The sequence below is a fragment of the Delphinus delphis genome, chromosome 9, assembly GCF_949987515.2.
Source record: "Delphinus delphis chromosome 9, mDelDel1.2, whole genome shotgun sequence".
Classification (NCBI taxonomy): Eukaryota; Metazoa; Chordata; class Mammalia; order Artiodactyla; family Delphinidae; genus Delphinus; species Delphinus delphis.
The window spans coordinates 49,719,516-49,744,806 of NC_082691.1; the positions used below are offsets into that span (position 1 = coordinate 49,719,516).

The 25,291-nt window shown below is 35.6% G+C and overlaps 1 protein-coding gene across 3 annotated transcripts in view; it reads right to left on the minus strand.

Annotated features, from left to right (window-relative positions):
• CASD1 (CAS1 domain containing 1) overlaps positions 1-25,291 on the minus strand; it is a 77,099-nt gene that overhangs the window by 16,752 nt on the left and 35,056 nt on the right. For all 3 annotated transcript variants that reach the window (XM_060020515.1, XM_060020514.1, XM_060020516.1), the window contains exons 11-17: positions 11,931-12,050; positions 10,808-10,964; positions 9,355-9,434; positions 6,972-7,073; positions 4,205-4,345; positions 3,609-3,686; positions 909-1,001 (exon numbers count right to left, since the gene is read on the minus strand). In XM_060020515.1, coding sequence (XP_059876498.1) covers positions 909-1,001; positions 3,609-3,686; positions 4,205-4,345; positions 6,972-7,073; positions 9,355-9,434; positions 10,808-10,964; positions 11,931-12,050 — 771 coding nt within the window. The remainder of the gene's footprint in view (positions 1-908; positions 1,002-3,608; positions 3,687-4,204; positions 4,346-6,971; positions 7,074-9,354; positions 9,435-10,807; positions 10,965-11,930; positions 12,051-25,291) is intronic.

Here is a 25,291-nt window from a genome sequence, read left to right on the forward strand (position 1 = left end):
AACTTATTTTCAAAACACAAAGAGATTCACAGATATAGAAAACAAACTTATGGTTACCAAAGGGGAAAGGGAGTGGAGTGATAAATTAGGAGGTTAGGATTAGGATTAACACACTACTATATATAAAATAGATAACCAACAAGGACCTACTAAATAGCAAAAGGAGCTATACTAAATATTTTGTAATAACCTATAAGAGAAGAAAATCTGAAAAAGAATGTGTGTGTGTGTGTGTGTGTATAACAATCACAGAGAAATTTTCCCAATTTTAAAGACAACTTAATAAATATTGTAACTCTAAAATGTACCTTTTATGATTATAGTATGAATTCTTCTGTTTTAAAATGTTCTATTTCAAATAATAAAACTCAGAATGTATTTCATAACCTACTTTAAATGGATTCTGTAGATAATTTCATATTAGGTATTGCACACAAAATAATGAGTTTAAAAATTTTCCCCAAACTTCCAATTGTAAGAGTGAATTTTTTTATAAGCATCAATAAACTAAATTCCAGTACTATAATATTTAATTATGAATGAACAAATCAAAATCCTCTCAACTTGATTTCATTTTTGTCTATTTACAAATTTCATTTATATCTATTTCATTTTTTTCTCTTCTGATCTCAGCATCTTGTTGTACTTGAAAGCTTAAGACAACGTAAAGAATATTTGAAAGTCATCTATGTCTAGCCATTTAAATAAGGCTTTAAATAATGTAATGTCTAGCCATTACATTCTATAATACTGCTGTTGAAGTTCTAAATTTCTTTCCTATAATTTCATAAATAACATAGCTTTGATTAAAAAAAATGTCAGACTTACACACCTATATACTCATTCACATACACACCTGCATATAACACCTGGTTGTGTAAGACAGACCAAAATATTAATGTACCAACCTCTAATGAAATTTTTCCAAACCAAGCAAAAAATGAACTGTAAACTGAACGGGCATATCCAGGGATATTCCTTATTAGGATGAAGGCTAAAATCTAAAGAAAAAACACAGAGGCAAATATTAATAATCCGCTTATTAAAATAATTTTGCTTTCTTTCAAGTAATAACTTTATTATTTGTTATTGAACTTGATACATCGACACAATGGTTTTCTTCAACAGATAAATGTTTTTTTTCAAGTTATTTTTATTTTTTTTTGCGGTACGCAGGCCTCTCACTGTTGTGGCCCCTCCCATTGAGGAGCACAGGCTCCGGACACGCAGGCTCAGCGGCCATGGCTCACGGGCCCAGCCGCTCCACGGCATGTGGGATCCCCCCGGACTGGGGCACGAACCCGTGTCCCCTGCATCGGCAGGCGGACTCTCAACCACTGTGCCACCAGGGAAGCCCCTCAAGTTATTTTTGATCCAGAGTCTACTCTAACTGGATTTCTCAGCATGTGGTCTGTATACTGCAAACAAGTGCAGGTTTTACATAGTACATGGCTGAACAGTTTTATTTTATGTATATTAGAAAAAACATAAACTCATCTTGAAGCCCTTTGTGTAGAAAATGATGTATTTATGTAGCAAAACTTAATAAAATTCCATAATACAATTTTGTATTAATGTACTAATGTACTAATCCATAAAGTATTTGCTTTTTTAGGAGCCGCCCACCCCCATCTTTTTGCTCTCTTCAAAAGTCTCCTTCTACTGGCAGCAATGTAAACGTGGGAAAAAAATAACTAAGGAAAGATATGAGCATGTGGAGTGACTAGGAGAAGAGGTGGTAAGGCTCAGGAGTGCTTGTGTTAGTGTTATTCTATGTGCAGTCACTCTCTTCCTTAGCTCCCCTTATATTGTTCGGTATTAGTGCACTGTTAGTGGAACAACCCCCTTCCTTTCATGTCATTACAAAAATGACATCAGATATGATATACAAAGTGTTATATCTGGTTGTCTGCAGAAGTCATGAAAATGTTATATGAATATAGTACAATGTTTAAAATGTCATTATCAATTGTGTTTGGAGAGTCTGTCTTATGCTTGGTTCTACTGACTATATAGAGGTTTAAGAGGGATAAAATAGTTTCTTCATTGAAGAGAACTTAAAACCTAAAACAAGATCCTCCAGAAATCCTCCCTATTCCTCTTTGTTGAACTACTCATTTTTTAGGCCTCGGCTTAGACATACTTTCTCCAAGAAACCTGCTCTGGTATCAAGATGGGTTATGAAGAAATCCCATGTGTTTCCGAAGTATCCTGTACTTGACCATCACTACACTAATCACAATACCCTATGATTACCTGCAACCAGACGTATCTCTGTAAAAGGTAAATCTGATTTGGGTTGCCCCTAGCCTCTGCCCGCCTCCTAGGCACTGCGACATACTTCTCTCGACCCTGGGTCTCTGAGCCCTAGCCTCAATGGCCTTCATTAAGTTCCTTGAATGTGAATATGCTCTTTTCTACCACAGGGCCTAAGTTCTCACTGCCTGCCTTCATTCCTCCATTCTCAGCCTAATTTTATGAGGGAAATCATCTCTGAACCCTAACTACCTTCACTCCAACTCCAACTAGATCATATCCTGTATTATATTCCCTTGTAGCATCATGTACTTCTATTTATAATTACATGGTGATTATATGATTACTATCTCTAACAGAAGAATATAGGCTCTGTGAGGGTAGGGACCATGTCTGATTTGGTCACCACTATATCCCCCAGCATAATATCTAGCACAAAGTAAGTATCAAATATTTGTTAAATGAATTTTAAAAATTGTTAAATGGGGCTTCCCTGGTGGCGCAGTGGTTGAGAGTCCGCCTGCCGATGCAGGGGACACGAGTTCGTGCCCCGGTCCGGGAAGATCCCACATGCCGTGGAGCGGCTGGGCCCGTGAGCCATGGCCACTGAGCCTGCGCGTCCGGAGCCTGTGCTCCGCAACGGGAGAGGCTACAACAGTGAGAGGCCCATGTACCACAAAAAAAAAAAAAAAAAAAATTGTTGAATGAATGTTTACTGATCCATATGTCTATTAGACTGTAAGTTCTGTGAGGGCAGGAGCTACATGTACTTTTTACATGTAGCATGGTTCTTTTTTTTTTTTTTTTTTTTTTGCAGTACGCGGGTCTCTCACTGTTGTGGCCTCTCCCATTGCGGAGCACAGGCTCCAGATGCGCAGGCTCAGTGGCCATGGCTCACGGGCCCAGCCGCTCCACGGCATGTGGGATCTTCCCGGACCGGGGCACGAACCTGTGTCCCTTGCATCGGCAGGTGGACTCTCAACCACTGCGCCACCAGGGAAGCCCAGTAGCATGGTTCTTAACACATAGTCTCATAGTTTTTAATGATCTTCTAAGTAAAAAAGTAAATGAAGAAATTTGAATAAATAAATGATGAAAAAGCAAACAGGAGAAAAGAATTAACATTTTCTGAGTGCTTATTAAGCAACAGACACTGATCATTTCCATACATTTAATAACCACCCTTTAAAAGAGATTTTAATATCTCTGTTACAGTAGAGGAAGGTAGTCCTTAGGAAGATTAAGTAATATACCTACATTTAATAGAGTTTAATCTCAAATCTCGCTGCCTCTAAAGACTCTGTTCTTATCAAAAATTAAGAAGAAAACTTTCTCTAAATAAAGATAATTACCTGTACCACAGAAACAGATGGGTGGAGTTCATTGCACTCTGCTTTGTTTTTACAACTGCTAGCCCAGATGGAATAGGTCTAAAATAAAAAATATATGCATCAGTTCACAAAAATATATATGCCTTAAAGAGGCAGCACTCAACTTTAAAAATAGTTTTATTTATAACATTATACTTCATTATGCTATTAAAAAAGCTTCAGTAAAAACTGTCCACAGGTTTGCTCATCATTCTTTTTGGTGTGCTCAAATATCAGAAAGTAGAAAGAGGGGAACATAAGTCTGTGATTTTCTGGAAGTAGTGATCATAAGGCAGTGATGGCTCTTCCTGTCAAACACCTTATGTTATATTTTTTCCCAAACTTATTACAACTTTTAAACTTCTATTTCACTGAGATCTCAGTTATTCTTCATATTTAACATATATATATTTATATTCTCTTTAGAATTTATGTTCAATTAAAAAATAAGGAGAAAAAGAATTTCAAAAGTAAAGATTTTATTTACTAAAAACAAATGATTAAACTCCTATCTCTTAGAAGTTAATTTTCTGTACTGTGGATTTGGGAAATTTAGAAAATTACATTTTGAAACTTACCAAGAAAGAAACTACTGAAATAAATAATAGAAAATTTGAAACTTTGTTTGAAAAAAGAGGTTCACCCTTTCCTTCAGAAAGTACTTGGCGCTTCTGTAAAGCCAGATAAATGAAAGCAAACAACATCCCATGAAAGACTACCTAAAAAATAAGGAGAGAAAACCTGTTTTAAACAGCTACTTTTCAATAAATAGCAAATGTAATTGGTAAAGGAGAACAGTATGTATAAAAGTATGTAGGTAAAAAGCTTAAAGGTCCAAAGTTTCTATGAAGAACTTAAACTTCAAGAAATGAAGTCAATGATTGTTGGAAACAATTTGCAATAGACAAGCAAACATCTCTTGCAATGACACAGATAAGCTAGTTTACTCCAAGCAGTCTCAGCAGCAAGTGAAGAAATAAAGACAATTTATATATCTGGAGAAAACCATAATTCGAAAAGATACATGCACCCCAACGTTCATGCAGCATTATTTACAATAGCCAGGACATGGAAGCAACCATCAACGGGTGAATGGATGATGAAGATGTGGTACATATATACTGTGGAATATTACCCAGCCATAAAAAAAGAACAAAATAATGCCACTTGCAGCAACATAGATGGACCTAGAGATTGTCATACTGAGTGAACTAAGTCAGACAGAGAAAGACAAATATCATATGATATCACTTATACATGGAATCTAAAAAAATGGTACAAATGAACTTATTTACAAAACAGAAATAGAGTCACAGATATAGAAAACAAATTTATGGTTACCATGGGAGAAGCGGGGGAGGGAAAAATTGGGAGATTGGGATTGACATATATACACTACCATATATAAAATAGATATCTGGGACTTCCCTGGTGGTGCAGTGGTTAAGAAGCCACCTGCCAATGCAGGGGACACGGGTTCGAGCCCTAGTCCGGGAAGATCCCACATGCCATGGAGCAACTAAGCCTGTGCGCCACAACTACTGAGCTTGTGCTCTAGAGCCTGTGAGCCACAACTACTGAAGCCCACGTGCCTAGAGCCCATGCTCCGCAGCAAGAGAAGCCACTGCAATGAGAAGCCTGCGTACCGCAACGAAGAGTAGCCCCCACTCGCTGCAACTAGAGAAAGCCCACGTGCAGCAATGAAGACCCAACGCAGCCAAAAATAAAATAAATTAAATAAATTTTTAAAAATAATAAAATAAAATAGATAAATAATAAGAACCTACTGTATAGCACAGGGAACTCTACCCAATACTCTGTAATGACCTATATGGGAAAAAAAAATCTAAAAAAGAGTGGATATATGTATATCTGATTCACTTTGCTGTACAGCAGAAACTAACACAACACTGTAAACCAACTATACTTCAATAAAAATGAAAAAATGATAAAAACTATTCTGAAGACACATGATAAAATTCAAATGTACTCAACCAAGATAAAATATATTTTATATTGGTACTTTCAAGCAAATAAACAGTAACATTACCAAGAGCATACTTTGAAAAAGCAGTATATGCACATAAGAATGAAAAAAAATGGTGGATCAGAAAGCACAATAGCTTTCTTTTCTTTTTTAAAAAAATTATTTATTTATTTTTGGCCACGTTGGGTCTTCATTGCAATGTGCAGGCTTTCTCTAATTGCAGCAAGCGGGGGCTACTCTTCATTGCGGTGCATGGGCTTCTCATTGTGGTGGCTTCTCTTGTTGTGGAGCATGGGTTCTAGGCACACAGGCCTGTGTGGCATGTGGGATCCCGTGGCATGTGGGATCTTCCCAGACCAGGGATGGAACCCATGTCCCCTGCACTGGCAGGCGGATTCTTAACCACTGCGCCACCAGGGAAGTTCCAGCTTTCTTTTTTAAATAAACACTTAACATGAGCTATCATAGTAGACTGCCCTAATGAGAAAGTTGAGAATTAAAAATTATTTTATGGCAAGGCTTTAACATAGCTTTTTATTCACATATGGTTTTGAAATGCAATGTACGATTAGAAAAATAAAAATAATTTTAAAAGTAAATATTTTATTTATTAAGAATAACTGGAAAGTGCATAGGTATTAGAAACCAGGAATAGCACAGAAAAGGCACTAAGAAAATATTTGTTGAATGAAAAAAGGGAAGAGTAAAAAATGGAAGTTAAAGGGAAAGAGTGAAGAGGGGTAATTAATATTTATTCAGTGTCTATTATTTTCCAAATGCTGTGCTAGATGTTTCATATTTTCTTGGCCAATTAAGTCCTAACCAGCCTTCAAGATAAAATTCATGGAATAATCCATGACATTGCTCTCTTTTCTTTGCACACTTCTATTACAAAATCCATACTGCAGAGTTTAGCACTAATTATAAGCAGTAATCCAGAGTTTTTGTTTTTTTTTTTAGTAATCCAGAGTTTTAAACTAGATTATAAGGTTTAGAAGCCTGGTGGTATGTCTTCTTTCTCTAAAATATATCCCTCATAACACCAACATCTAGAACATATATTGGAGCTTAATAAGTATTGTGTTGAATGGCTGAAGCATATATATGAGATCATCTCTAAGTCAAAATTATGACTCAAATAAAGGTCACTTTATAGATAACATTTTTATAGTATTTTCCTACTGATATATGTACACATGCATACCCTTTCTCCACTATAAAAACAGGGGAGGGCTGGACTGCTTTGATTTACCAAATCAACATGTTTCCTTATTCCAAAACTAAATAGATTAAAATTTTCCAAATAATTTTTAAAAGTATAATTTGAAATAGCAAAAGATCACAAGGTAAATACATACGTAACGATCTAACCTCCATCTGAACCACCATTCATATACATTGCCTTTCAGTTCGAAACACTTGGACAATGGCCAAAGAGAAAAGATCTTCTCAAATGCACCCTGAGAAGAGGAATCCAGAAAATAAATTAAGATGGTACAAGTTAATACTTGCCTTGCAATTCTATTACAAACTGTCATTTTCTAAAGTTAAAATTATATAAGGGTCATTCACAATTTTAAAATTCTACTTAAATACTTCATTTGAAAATGCCATTTCATTTGAAAATAAATATATTCTACTAAAGGCTATGAAAGATGATTTAAAACATTTTTGTTAACTTACTTTCACTGCATATGAAAGGCTACTGAGACTGAAAAATAAGACAAACAAACAAACCAAGCTGGTAATTGGAAAATTATTCCATTTAAGGTTTTTAATCTAGTATACAAAAGAGTTAATATTTACTGATCAAAACACAAAAATACAAAATACTTCAGCCAACACAGTATCAATAACCTAAAGGATGATGGTTAAAGTTATAGTTTTTCTTTATCTAAATGTCCTTAATAATCTATAATTAACCATTTGAGTTAAAAGAATCCTCTGAATTAGTCACCTTACTCAATCAACCATACCCAAATTCCATTACTAGCCTTTGAAACAAAGTTTACAATTTTACTCTGGTCGAGTTAGTGAATGTACCCCCTTATTAATCTGACAGCCTGGAAAATCTGGGAATGAAGGGGCAGAAGTCTTGGGTACATTCCTGCACATTAATGAAGTCTTTCAAAAAAAAAGAGAACAAAAACCTCAATTTCCAGACTAAAGAATGAAGACAAACTCTATTAAGGAAACTCCATTATTAGACATAATGCCACAGCATAAAAAAATGTTTAACATCACAACTTTTAAAAAGGCTAATAAAAATCAAAGCAAAATATGAAAATAGTATATTTTAGGTAATACCAAATCTTTAGGTCAGAAGAACTTTATTAACAAAATGCAATATTCTCCATTTAACCGCAGAATTTAAAATGCTAATAGCTTATAAAAAAAAAATGCTAATAGCTATTAAAGCTTTTGCCTCAGAAAATTAACGATGATTATTACCAAGACTTGCAATGTAAGGTATATACCTATTATATCATATTTCTATATTTTATCTATATATATTAGAGATACATGGCCCTGTAGATCATATATCACATAATGATGTATTTATAATTTAAAAATTTATTTCTCATTAAAAATTATTTTTTGATTAATAATCAAGTATTTAATGAGCACCCATTTTGTGAAAGACACTGGGCTATGTACTTTTTTTTCTTGTCCAGTGGTCAATACTGATCCTAAGCTGGAGAAACCTTCTTAATCCTTTCTATTGAACTGTTGGTCCGTGTTCCTTTCTCTCCCTCAGATGAACCAGGGGGTGTTGGGAATTTTAATGAATAATTATCAAGTAATGTGGCAGTTACCTGGCTATTTCTTTATACATTTGCCTATTGCTTATTATTTTATATATTTCCTGCAAAAAACCTTGGAAGTCAGGCAGAAATAAATATGCTTTATTTCTAAGTATAAAAATAAGTAGGAAAGCCTATAACACAAACAAAAAAAAACAGCTTTATAGGACTACACACACACACACACACACACACACACACACACACACACACGCTTATATGGCATTTTTACCTGGCACAGCCACATACAAGACAGAGAGTGTTGGAGATGGGAGTAAACTACAGAGTATCTCACAACTATAAGCATTCAAATTACAATATTTTGTTATAAATATCATGCTGACCAAATAATATGTCTGTCTGAAGGATTGACCAGCAGGTAGCAATTTGCCATCCTGCTAAAATAGCTGAGAAAAACCTCAACCATCATAATAGGGGGACAAAAGTTTAGAGATAAGAAAATGACCAAAAGTTTTATTAAGTTAAATGTACTACATATATACAAACCCTTCACTCTGAAGCTGGTTTTATTAACAGCCAAAATTTTACTCTATGCAGTTATGGAAAAATCAAGTTAAATTTTGGTGCCATGAATAATGCACAAACCAAGTTGCAAATTCTCTCAAGAGAATTTTGATCTTCACTTAGTGTCTTATAAGAGGCATTCAATAAAAATTTGATTGATCAAAGTCAACTAAAATGGATTTTGAACAATTGCCAGAGGAAGAGCTTTAAATTGCTCTTACAACAATAACAGTGGTAACAAAAGTAGATAGGTCTCAAAAGAACCACACTGAGTAGTCAGGTACAGAGTGACACTTTTATTACAGTCATTAAAAAATGAGGCTTAAAAAAAGCTCTGACTCGTCTCTCATACTTTAATAGATTTGAAATTTACAATAAAATAGAAAATATAAACCGAAAAGACTATACAAACCTGAGAATATGCCAAAAAACATATACATAACAGCAAGAAGGCTAGTTTCAACAGTAAGCCAAAATGCCAGAAACAATTTCCTAAGAGAGAAAATGTTTAATTTACTAAGAAATGTAAACTTACATTAGAAAACACATTAAATATCTCTATTTAACATATTAATACCCTGCATAGCTCTTAAAAATAATTTAAGGCTGCCTACAGGATACAAAAAATATATCTAAGTAGTATAAATTACAAGTAGGACACGAAGAAAAGGTGGAGGGTCCTTACTAGGAATGAGGCTACAACATTAACCTGATACCCCATATACCTGCTATTTATCCACTATTTTCAATATATTTGAAAATACCTCCTAGATTCAATTATACTATTCATTATTGAAAGTTACAACAAAATTTGGAACAATAGGTTCAATGTAACTCTAACAAACACTCACGTTTAATATAACTTAGATAATACTGCTTAAGCATTAAAGTTCTAAGGAGAGAGCTTAAGAACTCCTTAGTGGACTAATTTAACCATAAGATGTATTTTAACATATGCATATTTTAAATTATGTGTTCACAGTTTATACATACTGATTATCATTTTATTAATATGCTGGGTTTGTGTTGAGGAATGAAACTACAGAGCCTGTCCAAAGACACAAATGGACTTTATTGAACCCTTTCCTGAAGAATTATTTGATATTATAATAAAGTCAACAGAAAATGTTTTTTGATATACAATATTTGATTGAAAGAGTTAAGTTAAATACATTATTAAAGATAAAAAATTTTCTTTTTCTAAAAAAGGGAGGCTTTTATTTTAATGACATGATCTTGAGGGGAAAAAGCATTAAGATAAACGACTGTGACCTCACTTTGAACATTATCAGACCTGGCTATGTGAAATCTGAAGATGACACTTTCTGGGCACTTAGGTTTCCTTAAACAAAAAACAGGTTTATAATAACTGCTTAAAGGGTTGTCTAGAATCTAAACTATATTAGTGATTTTTAAGCTTGTTTGACATAGTGTTTACTCAAAATCTCAATATATATATAAGAAATCAAATAAATCAGAACTGCCAAGATTGAAGCAGGATGTATGGCCCTGGAGCCCTGTTTGGCTTTCCTCTCTTCTGGCTCTCTCCATTCTGACTCCATACAAGATAGTTTGAAAACGGCTGCACTAGTAGATATGTAAAATGGCTTTGAAAATTTAACTTTAAAAAAGAGAAAACACATACAATATAAATGCAAACTATTGTTCTGCACTGTTATACTACTTGAACTACTTAACTGTAAAATTTTAAAAACATAATTTAAGAACAAAATTTCAAAACGTCAATGCTACACATAAATTTAACCTGTCAACATGTCTCAATAAAAATAATAGCCCCTAGCAACTGAAAAGGAACTTACATTGAAAGAATATATTTATTAACATTAGTAAGAGAGTATATTTACCGTTTGCTTTCTTTTGGATTATCTGTGGCCATAGTGCTAAAGTAACATATATGACCATGAACCATACAGTGACCAAGGGGACAAAGTAATAGAATTGATAAGGCCGATCCATTACTATACATAACACCACTACCAGGAAATTGAGACGAAATAAGACCTATTAAAAAGGAGAAGAAAATGGTTTTCATTCCAGGTATGCATGAAAAGCAGACAGATTCTGACAGAGTATAAATGTTTACTTAAGACTAAAATAACTGTACAAGTATGTTTTACTAATCCCTAAAATCACATTTGTTTTAAAATCATTGTAAAGAGTTGAATATAAAATATTTATGCATCATTATATTAACTGAATCCCAGCAAAGCACCAACCTGAGCTGTCCTTTGGCTACAACTGCCATCTTGTTAAATGCAGCAAAAGAATTATAAACCTCCTTCCTAGAGCTGCAGTTCATAAACAGAGATTAGATTACCTCAACAAAAGGGTGTCCATTTCATCTCTGTCTGATGTTGATTTACCTCATTTGGTATTAAACTGAACATTTTAATAGGTACAAAAGAATATTACTCAAATTAAAAATTGTCTTTGAAAAACAAAAGTATCTTTGGGACTTTTGTAACAGTCATTTCAGACAATGTGATGTCAAAGAACACAGAATTTGAGCAGATTAATATTAGAGCTTTATCACTTACAGTGTGACCTTAGGCAAATTATTTAACCTCTCTGAGCCTCAGTGTCTTTGTCTGTAAACATAAAGATCACAACTCAGGGTTGTAATGAAGGGTAAATAAAATAATGTTTACAAACTTCCTAGCACAAGGTAGAAACAAAAAATATTAATCCTCTTCTTAGAGAAAACATAGCATGTTTTAACAATCCCATGTAACTGTACATTTCTACAAAACTAAAGTGAATCAGCAATGTTCTCCCTTTTGCTTTTATTATACATTCATCTAAATTCTATTTTTTCATCCCTCAGTAATGGAAATAACAAAACTTTAAAGTGCTATTTCATAAATTCAAATTATCCATGGCCTTAAAATGGACATATTTATAGTTTCTCCACAGTTAGGCACAAAAGCATGTTGAAATGAAAGAAAACAGATAACCGTGCATTCCTACCTGACATACTCTATGGATTCCAAAGTCTCCTTTGATCCAAAAGTATGAGAAATGCCCATACCCTGTCTGAAATAGATACGCAGCAACCAGAACCCGAATGTGCATGTACACAGGCAAAAACTGTTGACAAAAATAAACAGGTGAAATACATGCTGACACTAACTATACCTAAATTACCATAACCAGTAAATTTAACCAAGATAATGGAGCATCATTATTACTCAGCACTGGCGCAATGAAAAGATTTATTCTCGAAAATTAAGCCTTGTAGCAGGGGTTAAAAAAAGTAGACTTTGGAATTAGAGACCTAGATTCAAATTCTGGTTCTGCCACTCATTAGCTATGTGACTTTAAACTTAAATTTGAGTTTCTAAACTGCAAAATGAGACTATCTTCTCCTTCCTCAAAGGGTCTTGTGAGGAATGAATGAGTTAATAAATGTGAGGCGCTTTGTACATTTCATCCAATTTGAATTAAATATATTATATCCATAATTATTAATCACCATATATATGCTGAATACAAGGTCACTCTGGAGTTCACATTTTCTCAAGAAGATAAAAAACAAAACAAAGGGCTTCCCTGGTGGCGCAGTGGTTAAGAATCTGCCTGCCAATGCAGGGGACGTGGGTTCAAGCCCTGGTCCGGGAAGATCCCACATGCCGCAGAGCAACTAAGCCTGTGCACCACAACTACTGAGCCTACACTCTAGAGCCCACAAGCCATAACTACTGGGCCTGCGAGCCACAACTATTGAAGTCCTCATGCCTAGAGCCCGTGCTCTGCAACAAGAGAAGCCACCACAATGAAAAGCCCGCACACCACAACGAAGAGTAGCCCCCGCTCGCCACAACTAGAGAAAGCCTGCGTGCAGCAACAAAGACCCAGTGCAGCCAAAAATAAATTTAAAAAAAAACCTAAATAATTAAAAAAAAAACAACGCCCCCCAAAATCCTACATTCTTGGCCCCACTAAATATACAGAATTTAGACTTGTAAATAAAATCATCACATGACTACTTAAAATATTTGATTATTCAGCAAAAATTACATTTAAAAAACACATGCAAGCTTAATTCAGAAATATTATTTCCCTTCTTATCTTATTTTATAAAACAATTTTATTTTACACTCCTGCATGTGTTTCATCTTCACCATGAGTTTTCAGAGCATCACATCTTCACTTCTATCTAAGCTGAAAGAAATACAACATATTTCTAATCTATATTTTATGGGAGTCACTGGAAATATTATTTACAAGTCCTAACTCTCCTAACCTTAGAACACTGTCATGTGTTCTCCCCACCACCTATTAGTCCTTTAGGTGTATAGTCACGATCTCTACAACACAGGCAGTGTACTGCTTTTTAAAATGATCTTTAACAGGCTTGTTTAGTGACATCCAACCTTTGTAATTATAAAGCCATTCTTTTAGGAATAATTACTAAATCTATGTAAACATTTTTCTGGCTTCTATTTTATAGACTCATCTGATCACCTCTGTAATTATCCAGCATTAACACTGGTTATGGCTATTTTAGTTTAACATGTCTTCCCTAAGTGATACTTTGTAGGATAAAATAATTGAGCAGATGCCTTAAACTGACTTTATAAGGCCTCAAACAAATGCATCTTTTGTATATATCCTCGAATGCATTCTTGAACACATCTTTTTCTTTTCTGAGGGATAACATTTTTTTCTGGAAGGAAAACCCCCTGAATTATAATGTCATAAATTCTTCAACATAGTCTCCACTCTAGCCAAACTGTTAGATTCTCTGTCTCCTAAACTGGTCTTTCTTGTACTTTCCTGTCACCTCTCCTTTGTTTATCTGTTCTTTATACCCTGGAACGTTCTCCTAACCACATTTTGTTTATACAAATACTATCCTCCTTTAGAGCCCTGGTCAAATTTTCCATTCTTTTACTCTCAGATGAAAGTCATTTCTCCTTTTGAGTTCCTTTAAGCACCAACAATCTATATATTAGAGTTTATATTTATTGCTTTTCATCATTAGTTCTTTTTAAATGTCTTATCTCATCATTAGATCAGAAATTTTCAATGAAGGTGTAACATATTAGAATCACTGGGATGAAAGTGGGAATACAGTATTGAAATAGCCTCAAAACTTATCTAACCTAAACCTGTATCTTTACCTCATTCTTGAATGCACTCTAAAATATTCCCTTCAAGGGCCTCCCTGGTGGCACAGTGGTTGAGAGTCTGCCTGCCGATGCAGGGGACACGGGTTCGTGCCCCAGTCCAGGAAGATCCCACATGCAGCGGAGTGGCTGGGCCAGTGAGCCATGGCCGCTGGGCCTGCGCGCCCGGAGCCTGTGCTCCGCAACGGGAGCAACAGGAGAGGCCACAACAGTGAGAGGCCCGCGTACCATTAAAAAAACCAAACCAAAACAAAAATTCCCTTCAAGTATTTGAGCACCTTTTAATAGCAGAAAACACACAAATTCCCAAGGCAATCCATACCATTTTCACATGGTCATTAATTGCTATAAAGTTCCTTTTCATGAAAAGTTGAAATCAAACTCTATGTAAAAGCTACCAAATTAAGCTGTCTAGGGCAGTGCTGTGTGATGAAAATAAACTGTGAGCCACATGGTAAATTTTTAATGTGGCTGCCAGACATTTAAACAGTTAAAAGAAATAAGTGACTGCCAGGTTCCTGGGATCCAGGGACAACTTCCCCCGGAGAACGCACAGCGAGCCTCAGGCTGGTGTAACATCACGCTGGCCTCTGCCGCCGCAGGCTCGCCCTGCACTCTGCGCCCCTCCCTCCCCACCCCCCCCCCCCCGGCCTGAGTAAGCCAGAGCCCCCAGATCAGCGGCTCCTTTATCCCTGTCCTGTCTGAGCAAGAAACAGATGCCCTCCAGCGACCTACATGCAGAGGCGGGGCCAAATCCAAAGCTGAGCCCCTGGGAGCTGTGAGAACAAAGAAGAGAAAGGGGAATCTCTCCCAGTAGCCTCAGAAGCAGCGGATTGAAGTTCCACAATCAACTTGATGTCTGTGGAATACATGAATAGACAACGAATCATCCCAAATTGAGGAGGTGGACTTTGAGAGCAAGATTTATGATTTTTTCCCCTTTTCCTCTTTTTGTGAGTGTGTATGTGTATGCTTCTGTGTGAGATTTTGTCTGTATAGCTTTGCTTCCACCATTTGTCCTAAGGTTCTATCCGTCTGTTGTTTTTTTTTAAATTTTTTTCTTAATAATTATTTCTTAATTTAATAACTTTATTTTATTTTACTTTATTTTATCTTACTTTATCTTCTTTCTTTCTTTTTTCCTTCCTTCCCTCCTTCCTTCCTCCCACCGTCCCTCCCTCCCTCCTTCCTTTCTTTCTTTCCTTCTCTTTCTTTCCTTCTTTCTTTCTTTCTTCCTTCCTTCCTTCCCACCTTTCTTTCTTTCTTTCTTCCTACTTCTACTAATTCTTTCTACTTTTTCTCCCTTTTATTCTGAGCCGTGTGCAGGAAAGGCTCTTGGTGCTGCAGCCAGGAGTCAGTACTGTGCCTCTGAGGTGGGAGGGCCAACTTCAGGACACTGGTCCACAGGAGACCTCCCAGCTCCACATAATATCAAACGGTGAAAATCTCCCAGAGATCTCCATCTCAACACCAGCATCCAGCTTCACTCAACGACCAGCAAGCTACAGTGCTGGACACCCTATGCCAAACAACTAGCAAGACAGGAACACAACCCCACCCATTAGCAGAGAGGCTGCCTAAAATCATAATAAGTCCACAGACACCCCCAAACACACCACCAGACGTGGACCTGCCCACCAGAGAGACAAGATCCAGCCTCATCCACAGGAACACAGGCACTAGTCCCCTCCACCAGGAAGTCTACACAACCCAATGAACCAACCTTAGCCACTGGGAACAGACACCAAAAACAACGGGAACTACGAACCTGCAGCCTGCAAAAAGGAGACCCCAAACACAGTAAGATAAGCAAAATGAGAAGACAGAAAAACACACAGCAGATTAAGGAGCAAGATAAAAATGCACCAGACCTAACAAATGAAGAGGAAATAGGCAGTCTACCTGAAAAAGAATTCAGAATAATGATAGTAAAGATGATCCAAAATCCTGGAAATAGAATAGACAAAATGCAAGAAACATTTAACAAGGAAGTAGAAGAACTAAAGATGAAATAACAATAATGAACAACGCAATAAATGAAATGAAAAATACTCTACATGGGATCAATAGCAGAATAACTGAGGCAGAAGAACGGATAAGTGACCTGGAAGATAAAATAGTGGAAATAACTACTGCAGAGCAGAATAAAGAAAAAAGAATGAAAAGAACTGAGGACAGTCTCAGAGACCTCTGGGACAACATTAAATGCACCAACATTCAAATTATAGGGGTTCCAGAAAAAGAAGAGAAAAAGAAAGGGACTGAGAAGATATTTGAAGAGATTATAGTTGAAAACTTCCCTAATATGGGAAAGGAAATAGTGAATCAAGTCCAGGAAGCACAGAGAGTCCCATACAGGATAAATCTAAGGAGAAATACGCCAAGACACATATTAATCAAACTGTCAAAAATTAAATACAAAGAAAGCATATTAAAAGCAGCAAGTGAAAAACAACAAATACCACACAAGGGAATCCCCATAAGGTTAACAGCTGATCTCTCAGCAGAAACTCTGTAAGCCAGAAGTGAGTGGCAGGACATACTGAAAGTGATGAAGGAGAAAAACCTGCCACCAAGATTACTCTACCCAGCAAGGATATCATTCAGAATTGATGGAGAAATTAAGACCTTCACAGACAAGCAAAAGCTGAGAGAGTTCAGCACCACCAAACCAGCTCTACAACAAATACTAAAGGAACTTCTCTAGGCAAGAAACACAAGAGAAGGAAAAGACGTACAATAACGCACCCAAAACAATTTAGAAAATGGGAATAGGAACATACATATCAATAATTACCTTAAATGTAAATGGAGTAAATGCTCCCACCAAAAGACAGAGATTGGCTGAATGGATACAAAAACAAATCCCATATATATGCTGTCTACAAGAGACCCACTTCAGACCTAGAGACACATACAGACTGAAAGTAAGGGGATGGAAAAAGATATTCCATGCAAAAGAAAACCAAAAGAAAGCTGGAGTAGCAATTCTCACATCAGACAAAACAGACTTTAAAATAAAGACTATTAGACAAAGAAGGACACTACATAATGATCAAGGGATCGACCAAGAAGAAGATATAACAATTGTAAATATTTATGCACGCAACATAGGAGCACCTCAATACATAAGGCAAATACTAACAGCCATAAAAGGGGAAATCAACAGTAACACATTCATAGTAGGGGACTTTAACACCCCACTTTCACCAATGGACAGATCATCCAAAATGAAAATAAATAAGGAAACACAAGCTTTAAATGATACATTAAACAAGATGGACTTAATGGATATGTATAGGACACTCCATCCAAAAACAACAGAATACACATTTTTTTCAAGTGCTCATGGAACATTCTCCAGGATAGATCATATCTTGGGTCACAAATCAAGCCTTGGCAAATTTAAGAAAACTGAAATTCTATCAAGTTTCTTTTCCGACCACAACGCCATAAGACCAGATATCAATTACAGGAAAAGATCTGTAAAAAATACAAACACATGGAGGCTAAACAATACACTACTTAATAACGAAGTGATCACTGAAGAAATCAAAGAGGAAATAAAAAACTACCTAGAAACAGATGACAATGGAGACACGACGACCCAAAACGTATGGGATGCAGCAAAAGCAGTTCTAAGAGGCAAGTTTATAGCAATACAAGCCCACCTTAAGAAACAGGAAACGTCTCGAATAAACAACCTAACCTTGCACCTAAAGCAATTAGAGAAAGGAGAACAAAAGCCCCCAAAGTTAGCAGAAGGAAAAAAATCATAAAAATCAGATCAGAAGTAAATGAAAAAGAAATGAAGGAAACAATAGCAAAGATCAATAAAACTAAAAGCTGGTTCTTTAAGATAAACAAAATTGATAAACCATTAGCCAGACTCATCAAGAAAAAAAGGGAGAAGACTCAAATCAGTAGAATTAGAAATGAAAAAGGAGAAGTAACAACTGACACTGCAGAAATACAAAAGATCATGAGAGATTACTACAAGCAACTCTACGCCAATAAAATGGACAACCTGGAAGAAATGGACAAATTCTTAGAAAGGCACAACCTGCCAAGACTGAATCAGGAAGAAATAGAAAATATGAACAGATCAATCACAAGCACTGATATTGAAACTGTGATTAAAAATCTTCCAACAAACAAAAGCCCAGTACCAGATGGCTTCACAGGCCAATTCTATCAAACATTTAGAGAAGAGCTAATACCTATCCTTCTCCAACTCTTCCAAAATACAGCAGAGGGAGGAACACTCCCAAACTCATTCTATGAGGCCACCATCACCTTGATACCAAAACCAGACAAGGATGTCACAAAGAAAGAAAACTACAGGCCAATATCACTGATGAACATAGATGCAAAAATCCTCAACAAAATACTAGCAAACAGAATCCAACAGCACATTAAAAGGATCATACACCATGATCAAGTGGGGTTTATTCCAGGAATGCAAGGATCCTTCAATATATGGAAATCAATCAATGTGATAAACCATATTAACAAATTGAAGGAGAAAAACCATATGATCATCTCAGTAGATGCAGAGAAAGCTTTCAACAAAATTCAACACCCATTCATGATAAAAACCCTGCAGAAAGTAGGCATAGAGGGAACTTACCTCAACATAATAAAGGCCATATATGACAAACCCACACCCAATATCATCCTCAATGGTGAAAAACTGAAAGCATTTCCACTAAGATCAGGAACAAGACAAGGTTGCCCACTCTCACCACTTTTATTCAACATAGTTTTGGAAGTTTTAGCCACAGCAATCGGAGAAGAAAAGGAAATAAAAGGAATCCATATCGGAAAAGAAGAAAAAAGGTGTCACTGTTTGCAGATGACATGATACTATTCACAGAGAATCCTAAAGATGCTACCAGAAAACTACTAGAGCTAAGCATGAATTTGGTAAATTAGCAGGATACAAAATTAATGCACAGAAATCTCTGGCATTCCTATACACTAATGATGAAAAATCTAAAGTGAAATCAAGAAAACACTCCCATTTACCACTGCAACAAAAAGAATAAAATATCTAGGAATAAACATACCTAAGGAGACAAAAGACCTGTATGCACAAAATTATAAGACACTGATGAAAGAAATTAAAGATGATAGAAATAGATGGAGAGATATACCATGCTCTTGGACTGGAAGATTCAACATTATGAAAATTACTACCGAAAGCAATCTACAGATTCAATACAATCCCTATCAAACTACCACTGGCATTTTTCACAGAACTAGAACAAAAAATTTCACAATTTGTATGGAAACACAAAAGACCCCGAACAGCCAAAGCAATCTTGAGAACGAAAAACGGAGCTGGAGGAATCAGGCTCCCTGACTTCAGACTATGTTACAAAGCTACAGTAATCAAGACAGTATGGTACTGGCACAAAAACAGAAAGACAGATCAATGGAACAGGATAGAAAGCCCAGAGATAAACCCACACACATATGGTCACCTAATCTTTGATAAAGGAGGCAGGAATGTACAGTGGAGAAAGGAGAGCCTCTTCAATAAGTGGTGCTGGGAAAACTGGACAGGTACATGTAAAAGTATGAGATTAGATCACTCCCTAACACCACACAAAAATAAGCTCAAAATGGATTAAAGACCTAAATGTAAGGCCAGAAACTATCAAACTCTTAGAGGAAAACATAGGCAGAACACTGTATGACATAAATCACAGAAAGATCCTTTTTGACCCACCTCCAAGAGAAATGGAAATAAAAACAAAAATAGATAAATGGGACCTAACGAAACTTCAAAGCTTTTGCATAACAAAGGAAACCATAAACAAGACCAAAAGACAACCCTCAGAATGGGAGAAAATATTTGCAAATGAAGCAACCGACAAAGGATTAATCTCCAAAATTTATAAGCAGCTCATGCAACTCAATAACAAGAAAACAAACAACCCAATCCAAAAATGGGCAGAAGACCTAAATAGACATTTCTCCAAAGAAGATATACAGACTGCCAACAAACACATGAAAGAATGCTCAACATCATTAATCATTAGAGAAATGCAAATCAAAACTACAATGAGATATTATCTCACACCAGTCAGAATGGCCATCATCAAAAAATCTAGAAACAATAAATGCTGGAGAGGGTGTGGAGAAAAGGGAACACTCTTGCACTGCTGGTGGGAATGTGAATTGGTTCAGCCACTGTGGAGAACAGTATGGAGGTTCCTTAAAAAACTACCAATAGAACTACCATATGACCCAGCAATCCCACTACTGGGCATATATCCTGAGAAAACCATAATTCAAAAAGAGTCATGTACCAAAATGTTCATTGCAGCTCTATTTACAATAGCCCGGAGATGGAAACAACCTAAGTGCCCATCATCGGATGAATGGATAAAGAAGATGTGGCACATATATACAATGGAATATTACTCAGCCATAAAAAGAAACGAAATTGAGCTCTTTGTAATGAGGTGGATAGACCTAGAGTCTGTCATACAGAGTGAAGTAAGTCAGAAAGAAAAAGACAAATACCGTATGCTAACACATATATATGGAATTTAAGAAAAAAAAATGTCATGAAGAACCTAGGGGTAAGACAGGAATAAAGACACAGACCTACTGGAGAACGGACTTGAGGATATGGGGAGAGGGAAGGGTGAGCTGTGACAGGGCGAGGGAGAGTCATGGACATATACACACTAACAAACGTAAGGTATATAGCTAGTGGGAAGCAGCCGCATAGTACGGGGATATCAGCTCGGTGCTTTGTGACCGCTTGGAGGAGTGGGATAGGGAGGGTGGAAGGGAGGGAGACGCAAGAGGGAAGCGATATGGGAACATATGTATATGTATAACTGATTCACTTAGTTATAAAGCAGAAACTAACACACCATTGTAAAGCAATTATACCCCAATAAAGATGTTAAAAAGGAAAACAAAACAAAACAATAAACAAACAACCCAATCCAAAAATGGGCAGAAGACCTAAATAGACATTTCTCCAAAGAAGATATACAGACTGCCAACAAACATGTGAAAGAATGCTCAACATCATTAATCATTAGAGAAATGCAAATCAAAACTACAATGAGATATTATCTCACACCAGTCAGAATGGCCATCATCAAAAAATCTAGAAACAATAAATGCTGGAGAGGGTGTGGTGAAAAGGGAACGCTCCTGCACTGCTGGTGGGAATGTGAATTGGTACAGCCACTATGGAGAACAGTATGGAGGTTCCTTAAAAAACTACAAATAGAACTACCATATGACCCAGCAATCCCACTACTGGGCATATACCCTGAGAAAACCATAATTCAAAAAGTGTCATGTACCAAAATGTTCATTGCAGCTCTATTTACAATAGCCTGGAGATGGAAACAACCTAAGTGCCCATCATCGGATAAATGGATAAAGAAGATGTGGCACATATATACAATGGAATATTACTCAGCCATAAAAAGAAATGAAATTGAGCAATTTGTAATGAGGTGGATAGACCTAGAGTGTGTCATACAGAGTGAAGTAAGTCAGAAAGACAAATACCGTATGCTAACACATATATATGGAATTTAAGAAAAAAAAATGTCATGAAGAACTTAGGGGTAAGACAGGAATAAAGACAGACCTACTGGAGAACGGACTTGAGGATATGGGGAGGGGGAAGGGTAAGCTGTGACAAAGCGAGAGAGAGGCACGGACACATATACACTACCAAACATAAAATAGACAGCTAGTGGGAAGCAGCCGCATAGCACAGGGAGATCAGCTCGGTGCTTTGTGACCGCCTGGAGGGGTGGGATAGGGAGGGTGGGAGGGAGAGAGATGCAAGAGGGAAGAGATATGGGAACATATGTATATGTATAACTGATTCACTTTGTTATAAAGCAGAAACTAACACACCACTGTAAAGCAATTATACCCCAATAAAGATGTTAAAAAAATAAATAAAATAAAATGCCTATATGAAAAAAAATAAGTGAAATTAATTTTAATAAACACATTTAATTTAATTCAATATATCCAAAATATTATCATTCTGACATATACCATGATATTTCATATTCTTTCATACTAAGCTTTTGAACTTTGTATGGATTTACCATAATTAATCATACTTAATCTCATATATATTTCACATTTACCGCACATCTGAATTCTGACTAGCTACATTTCAAGTGCTCAATGGCCACATGTGGTTAGTGGCCACCAAAATGGACAGTCTAACTCTAGAGCCATATGCACGCAGTTAATCACTTTTACATCTGATAGTTCTATGAACAGCTGAAAACAGATGTCAACCGAGGCTAACCATTCCCAATTACTTGAACCACTCTCCATAACGCATGCTTTCGAGCCCCTTCAAGACTGGGTCTGGGCCTACAATGTTGAGACTTGGTTATATTTAAACAGTAAATACAACCATTTAAATTGAATTTAAACACTATCAGAACAATTTGCCAAGTTTCTACCAATGTTGGATTATTACAAATTTCATGTAATAGTTCTCCCAAGTTTTTAAGATATTTTAAACCAACAGAAAAGTTGCAAGAATAGTACAACGAACAACTATTTACCATGCTGAACTATTTAAAAGTATTTGCAGACCATGTGTCTGCAAATTTAGACCATCATCCCTAAATATCTTAGCAAGTATCACCTAAGAAGAAAGAACAGTTTCTTGTATAGTTCTTATATTATCATTATAATACCCATGAAATTAAATATAAATAAAATAGTATCTACTGTATAATCCATATATGAATTTCCTTCATTGTCCCAGTGATATCCTTTATGATTAAAAAAATTTTTTTTTCATTTAGGAACCTTGAACCAAGAATCACACATTGCATTTAGTTTTCATTCCGCTTTAGTCTCCTTTAATTCGAATTGTTTTCCTTTTTGTCTTTCAGGAGTCAAGTATTACTTACAACAAAATTTTAGTATTAAAAGTGTATTGAGAATCCAATTTCATTAGAATTAATAGGCTGACTGCTGGTTCTCTTCTTTTTCTAGCCCCAAGTATCTTCCCTTAAGACCTTTTACTAAGGTCCCTTCATGGAAGTTATTTACAAACTCTCAAAGGAGAAAAAGCCACAATGGAACACAAAATCATCTACTGTATATACCTAACTTGCTGCACTCTCTGTATTTAATTCACAATATTTTATTCATATCTGATATAAGTTATGTTTAAAAGAATGTTTACACCAACAATTGCAATCTACCAGACCATCTGGATTATTTTAATAATTCTCTGTAATTTTTGACATAGTTTCTATTTTACTATAAAAACATGGCACAACTAAAGTCTGACATATTTTACTCAAAATAAAAAAGCATTAAGATTAGGTAATTAAAATAATCATGACCATTAAAAAGTTTTTAATGAGGGTAATCCCACAAATATCCAAGAATCAAGTCCTCAAATACATTATAACCCATGCTAATAATGCTTTGCCAGTGTAGATACAGGTAATTTTTAACCACAAAATTCTATATAAACGAACAGGGATATGTTAATTAATCATAACTGATCTGTTAATGAAAAGTATGTCCTTCCAGAATATAGATGTTTTTAAACTGTAACTTAGAATGTATTGGGATATAGTCTAAGATGTATTAGAATGCTAACTTGAGAAATAATTATAATAGAATGCCAAATTGCTTTCATCCTTTTATGATCCAAATCTTTTCTGGAATCAATGAGTTAAAGAACTGAATCTGCCATTAATTCTTTCTGATTTTTTTTTTTTTACACAGTACTATTACCCTTTATATGTCAGCAATTAATTATGTCTTAAGTGGCATTCTCTTAAAACAAAACCCTCCCCCACCCCCTTCAAATTAAACTAATCTTTCTTCATATGTCAGAGATATTTCTATGATACAATATTCATCTTTACTTTTTAGAAAATCTGCTAAATTTATCCTACAAATTCTGAACTGGGCTTATGAACTAATTCTTACTATCTTCATCTCTCCTTGCTTTGGATCTCTTTTATTGTCTTGGTTCTTCCACAGTTACCTGAATTCACTAGGTCCCCTTCAGCTGCAGTGTCACAGGAGTTTTACTGTTGTCACAAATATACATATCATAGCCATACAATTTCAGTAAAAATTATACCTCTTCCTCTGCCTTTTGCCCTTCAAACGAGCCATCCATGAAATCACCAGTCATTTTTGAAAATAATAAAGAGACTTAATGAAGAATAACGTTAGTATTTTCTAATTGTTAGAGATATCTGAAAAACCCTAGTATTATTCATCTTCTTAACTGCTGCAATGGAAATTTCAAAATACTCCTTTCTGGGCAACACTCCCCTATTATCTCAACATTGACTCAATGTTAAATGGAATCACTGATTCTATGTTAAGTTACTGTTTACAGATGTGTGCTTTATATAAGCAAATAAAGCAATAAAAACCAGTTCAGTAGTTCCCAAATTATGAAAGAACTTGTTAAATTTTTAAAACATATTTTATAGAAATCAGTTTGTACCTTCCCTATAAATAAACTTGTGTGAAAGTGGTTATTAGATATCTAGGTTTACTCTTAAAAGCTTGTTTTAAATGTATGTAGCTGTATGTTACAATTCTGAACACATTTTTTCTACCCCTACCAAATCCAAGATGTCCCCAAATCATGAGAATCCAAAGTCTAAAAGACATAAAAAGACACCTACGGCTAAGGGAAAAATGATTTTGTCTAGGTACAGAGGGCACTAGGTGAGCAAAGGAAGGGTCCTCCATCTCATGGAAGTGGTAATACTTATGAAGTATGGCACATAATACATGGTCAACAACAGCAGACCATGGGTATCTGAGTACTCTGAATACTGGGGCAAGAGAGTTCTAAGTTTTTAAACTTTAAAAATATAAAAATGGTTGGTCAAACTTCCTAACATACAGTGAAGGATAGAATATAAAATATAATCATCTAATTTGATTTCTTTTAATAGTAACTTGCCTATTCTAAATCCTTTGCAATTAAGTATCATCTAGAAAGTTTCTTGATAACTTTAGTTGTTCAGAAGGACATGAAACAATACCCTTAGATTATCAGCTGTTCCTACTACCTTAAAATTAAGGCAAAGTAAATACAAATTATTGCTTTATCTTTTAAAAAATAATTATTTTGCTTTTAAGACTATACATTCTCAAAGAGTCAGATGGTAGGAGAAAAATCGGAAGACA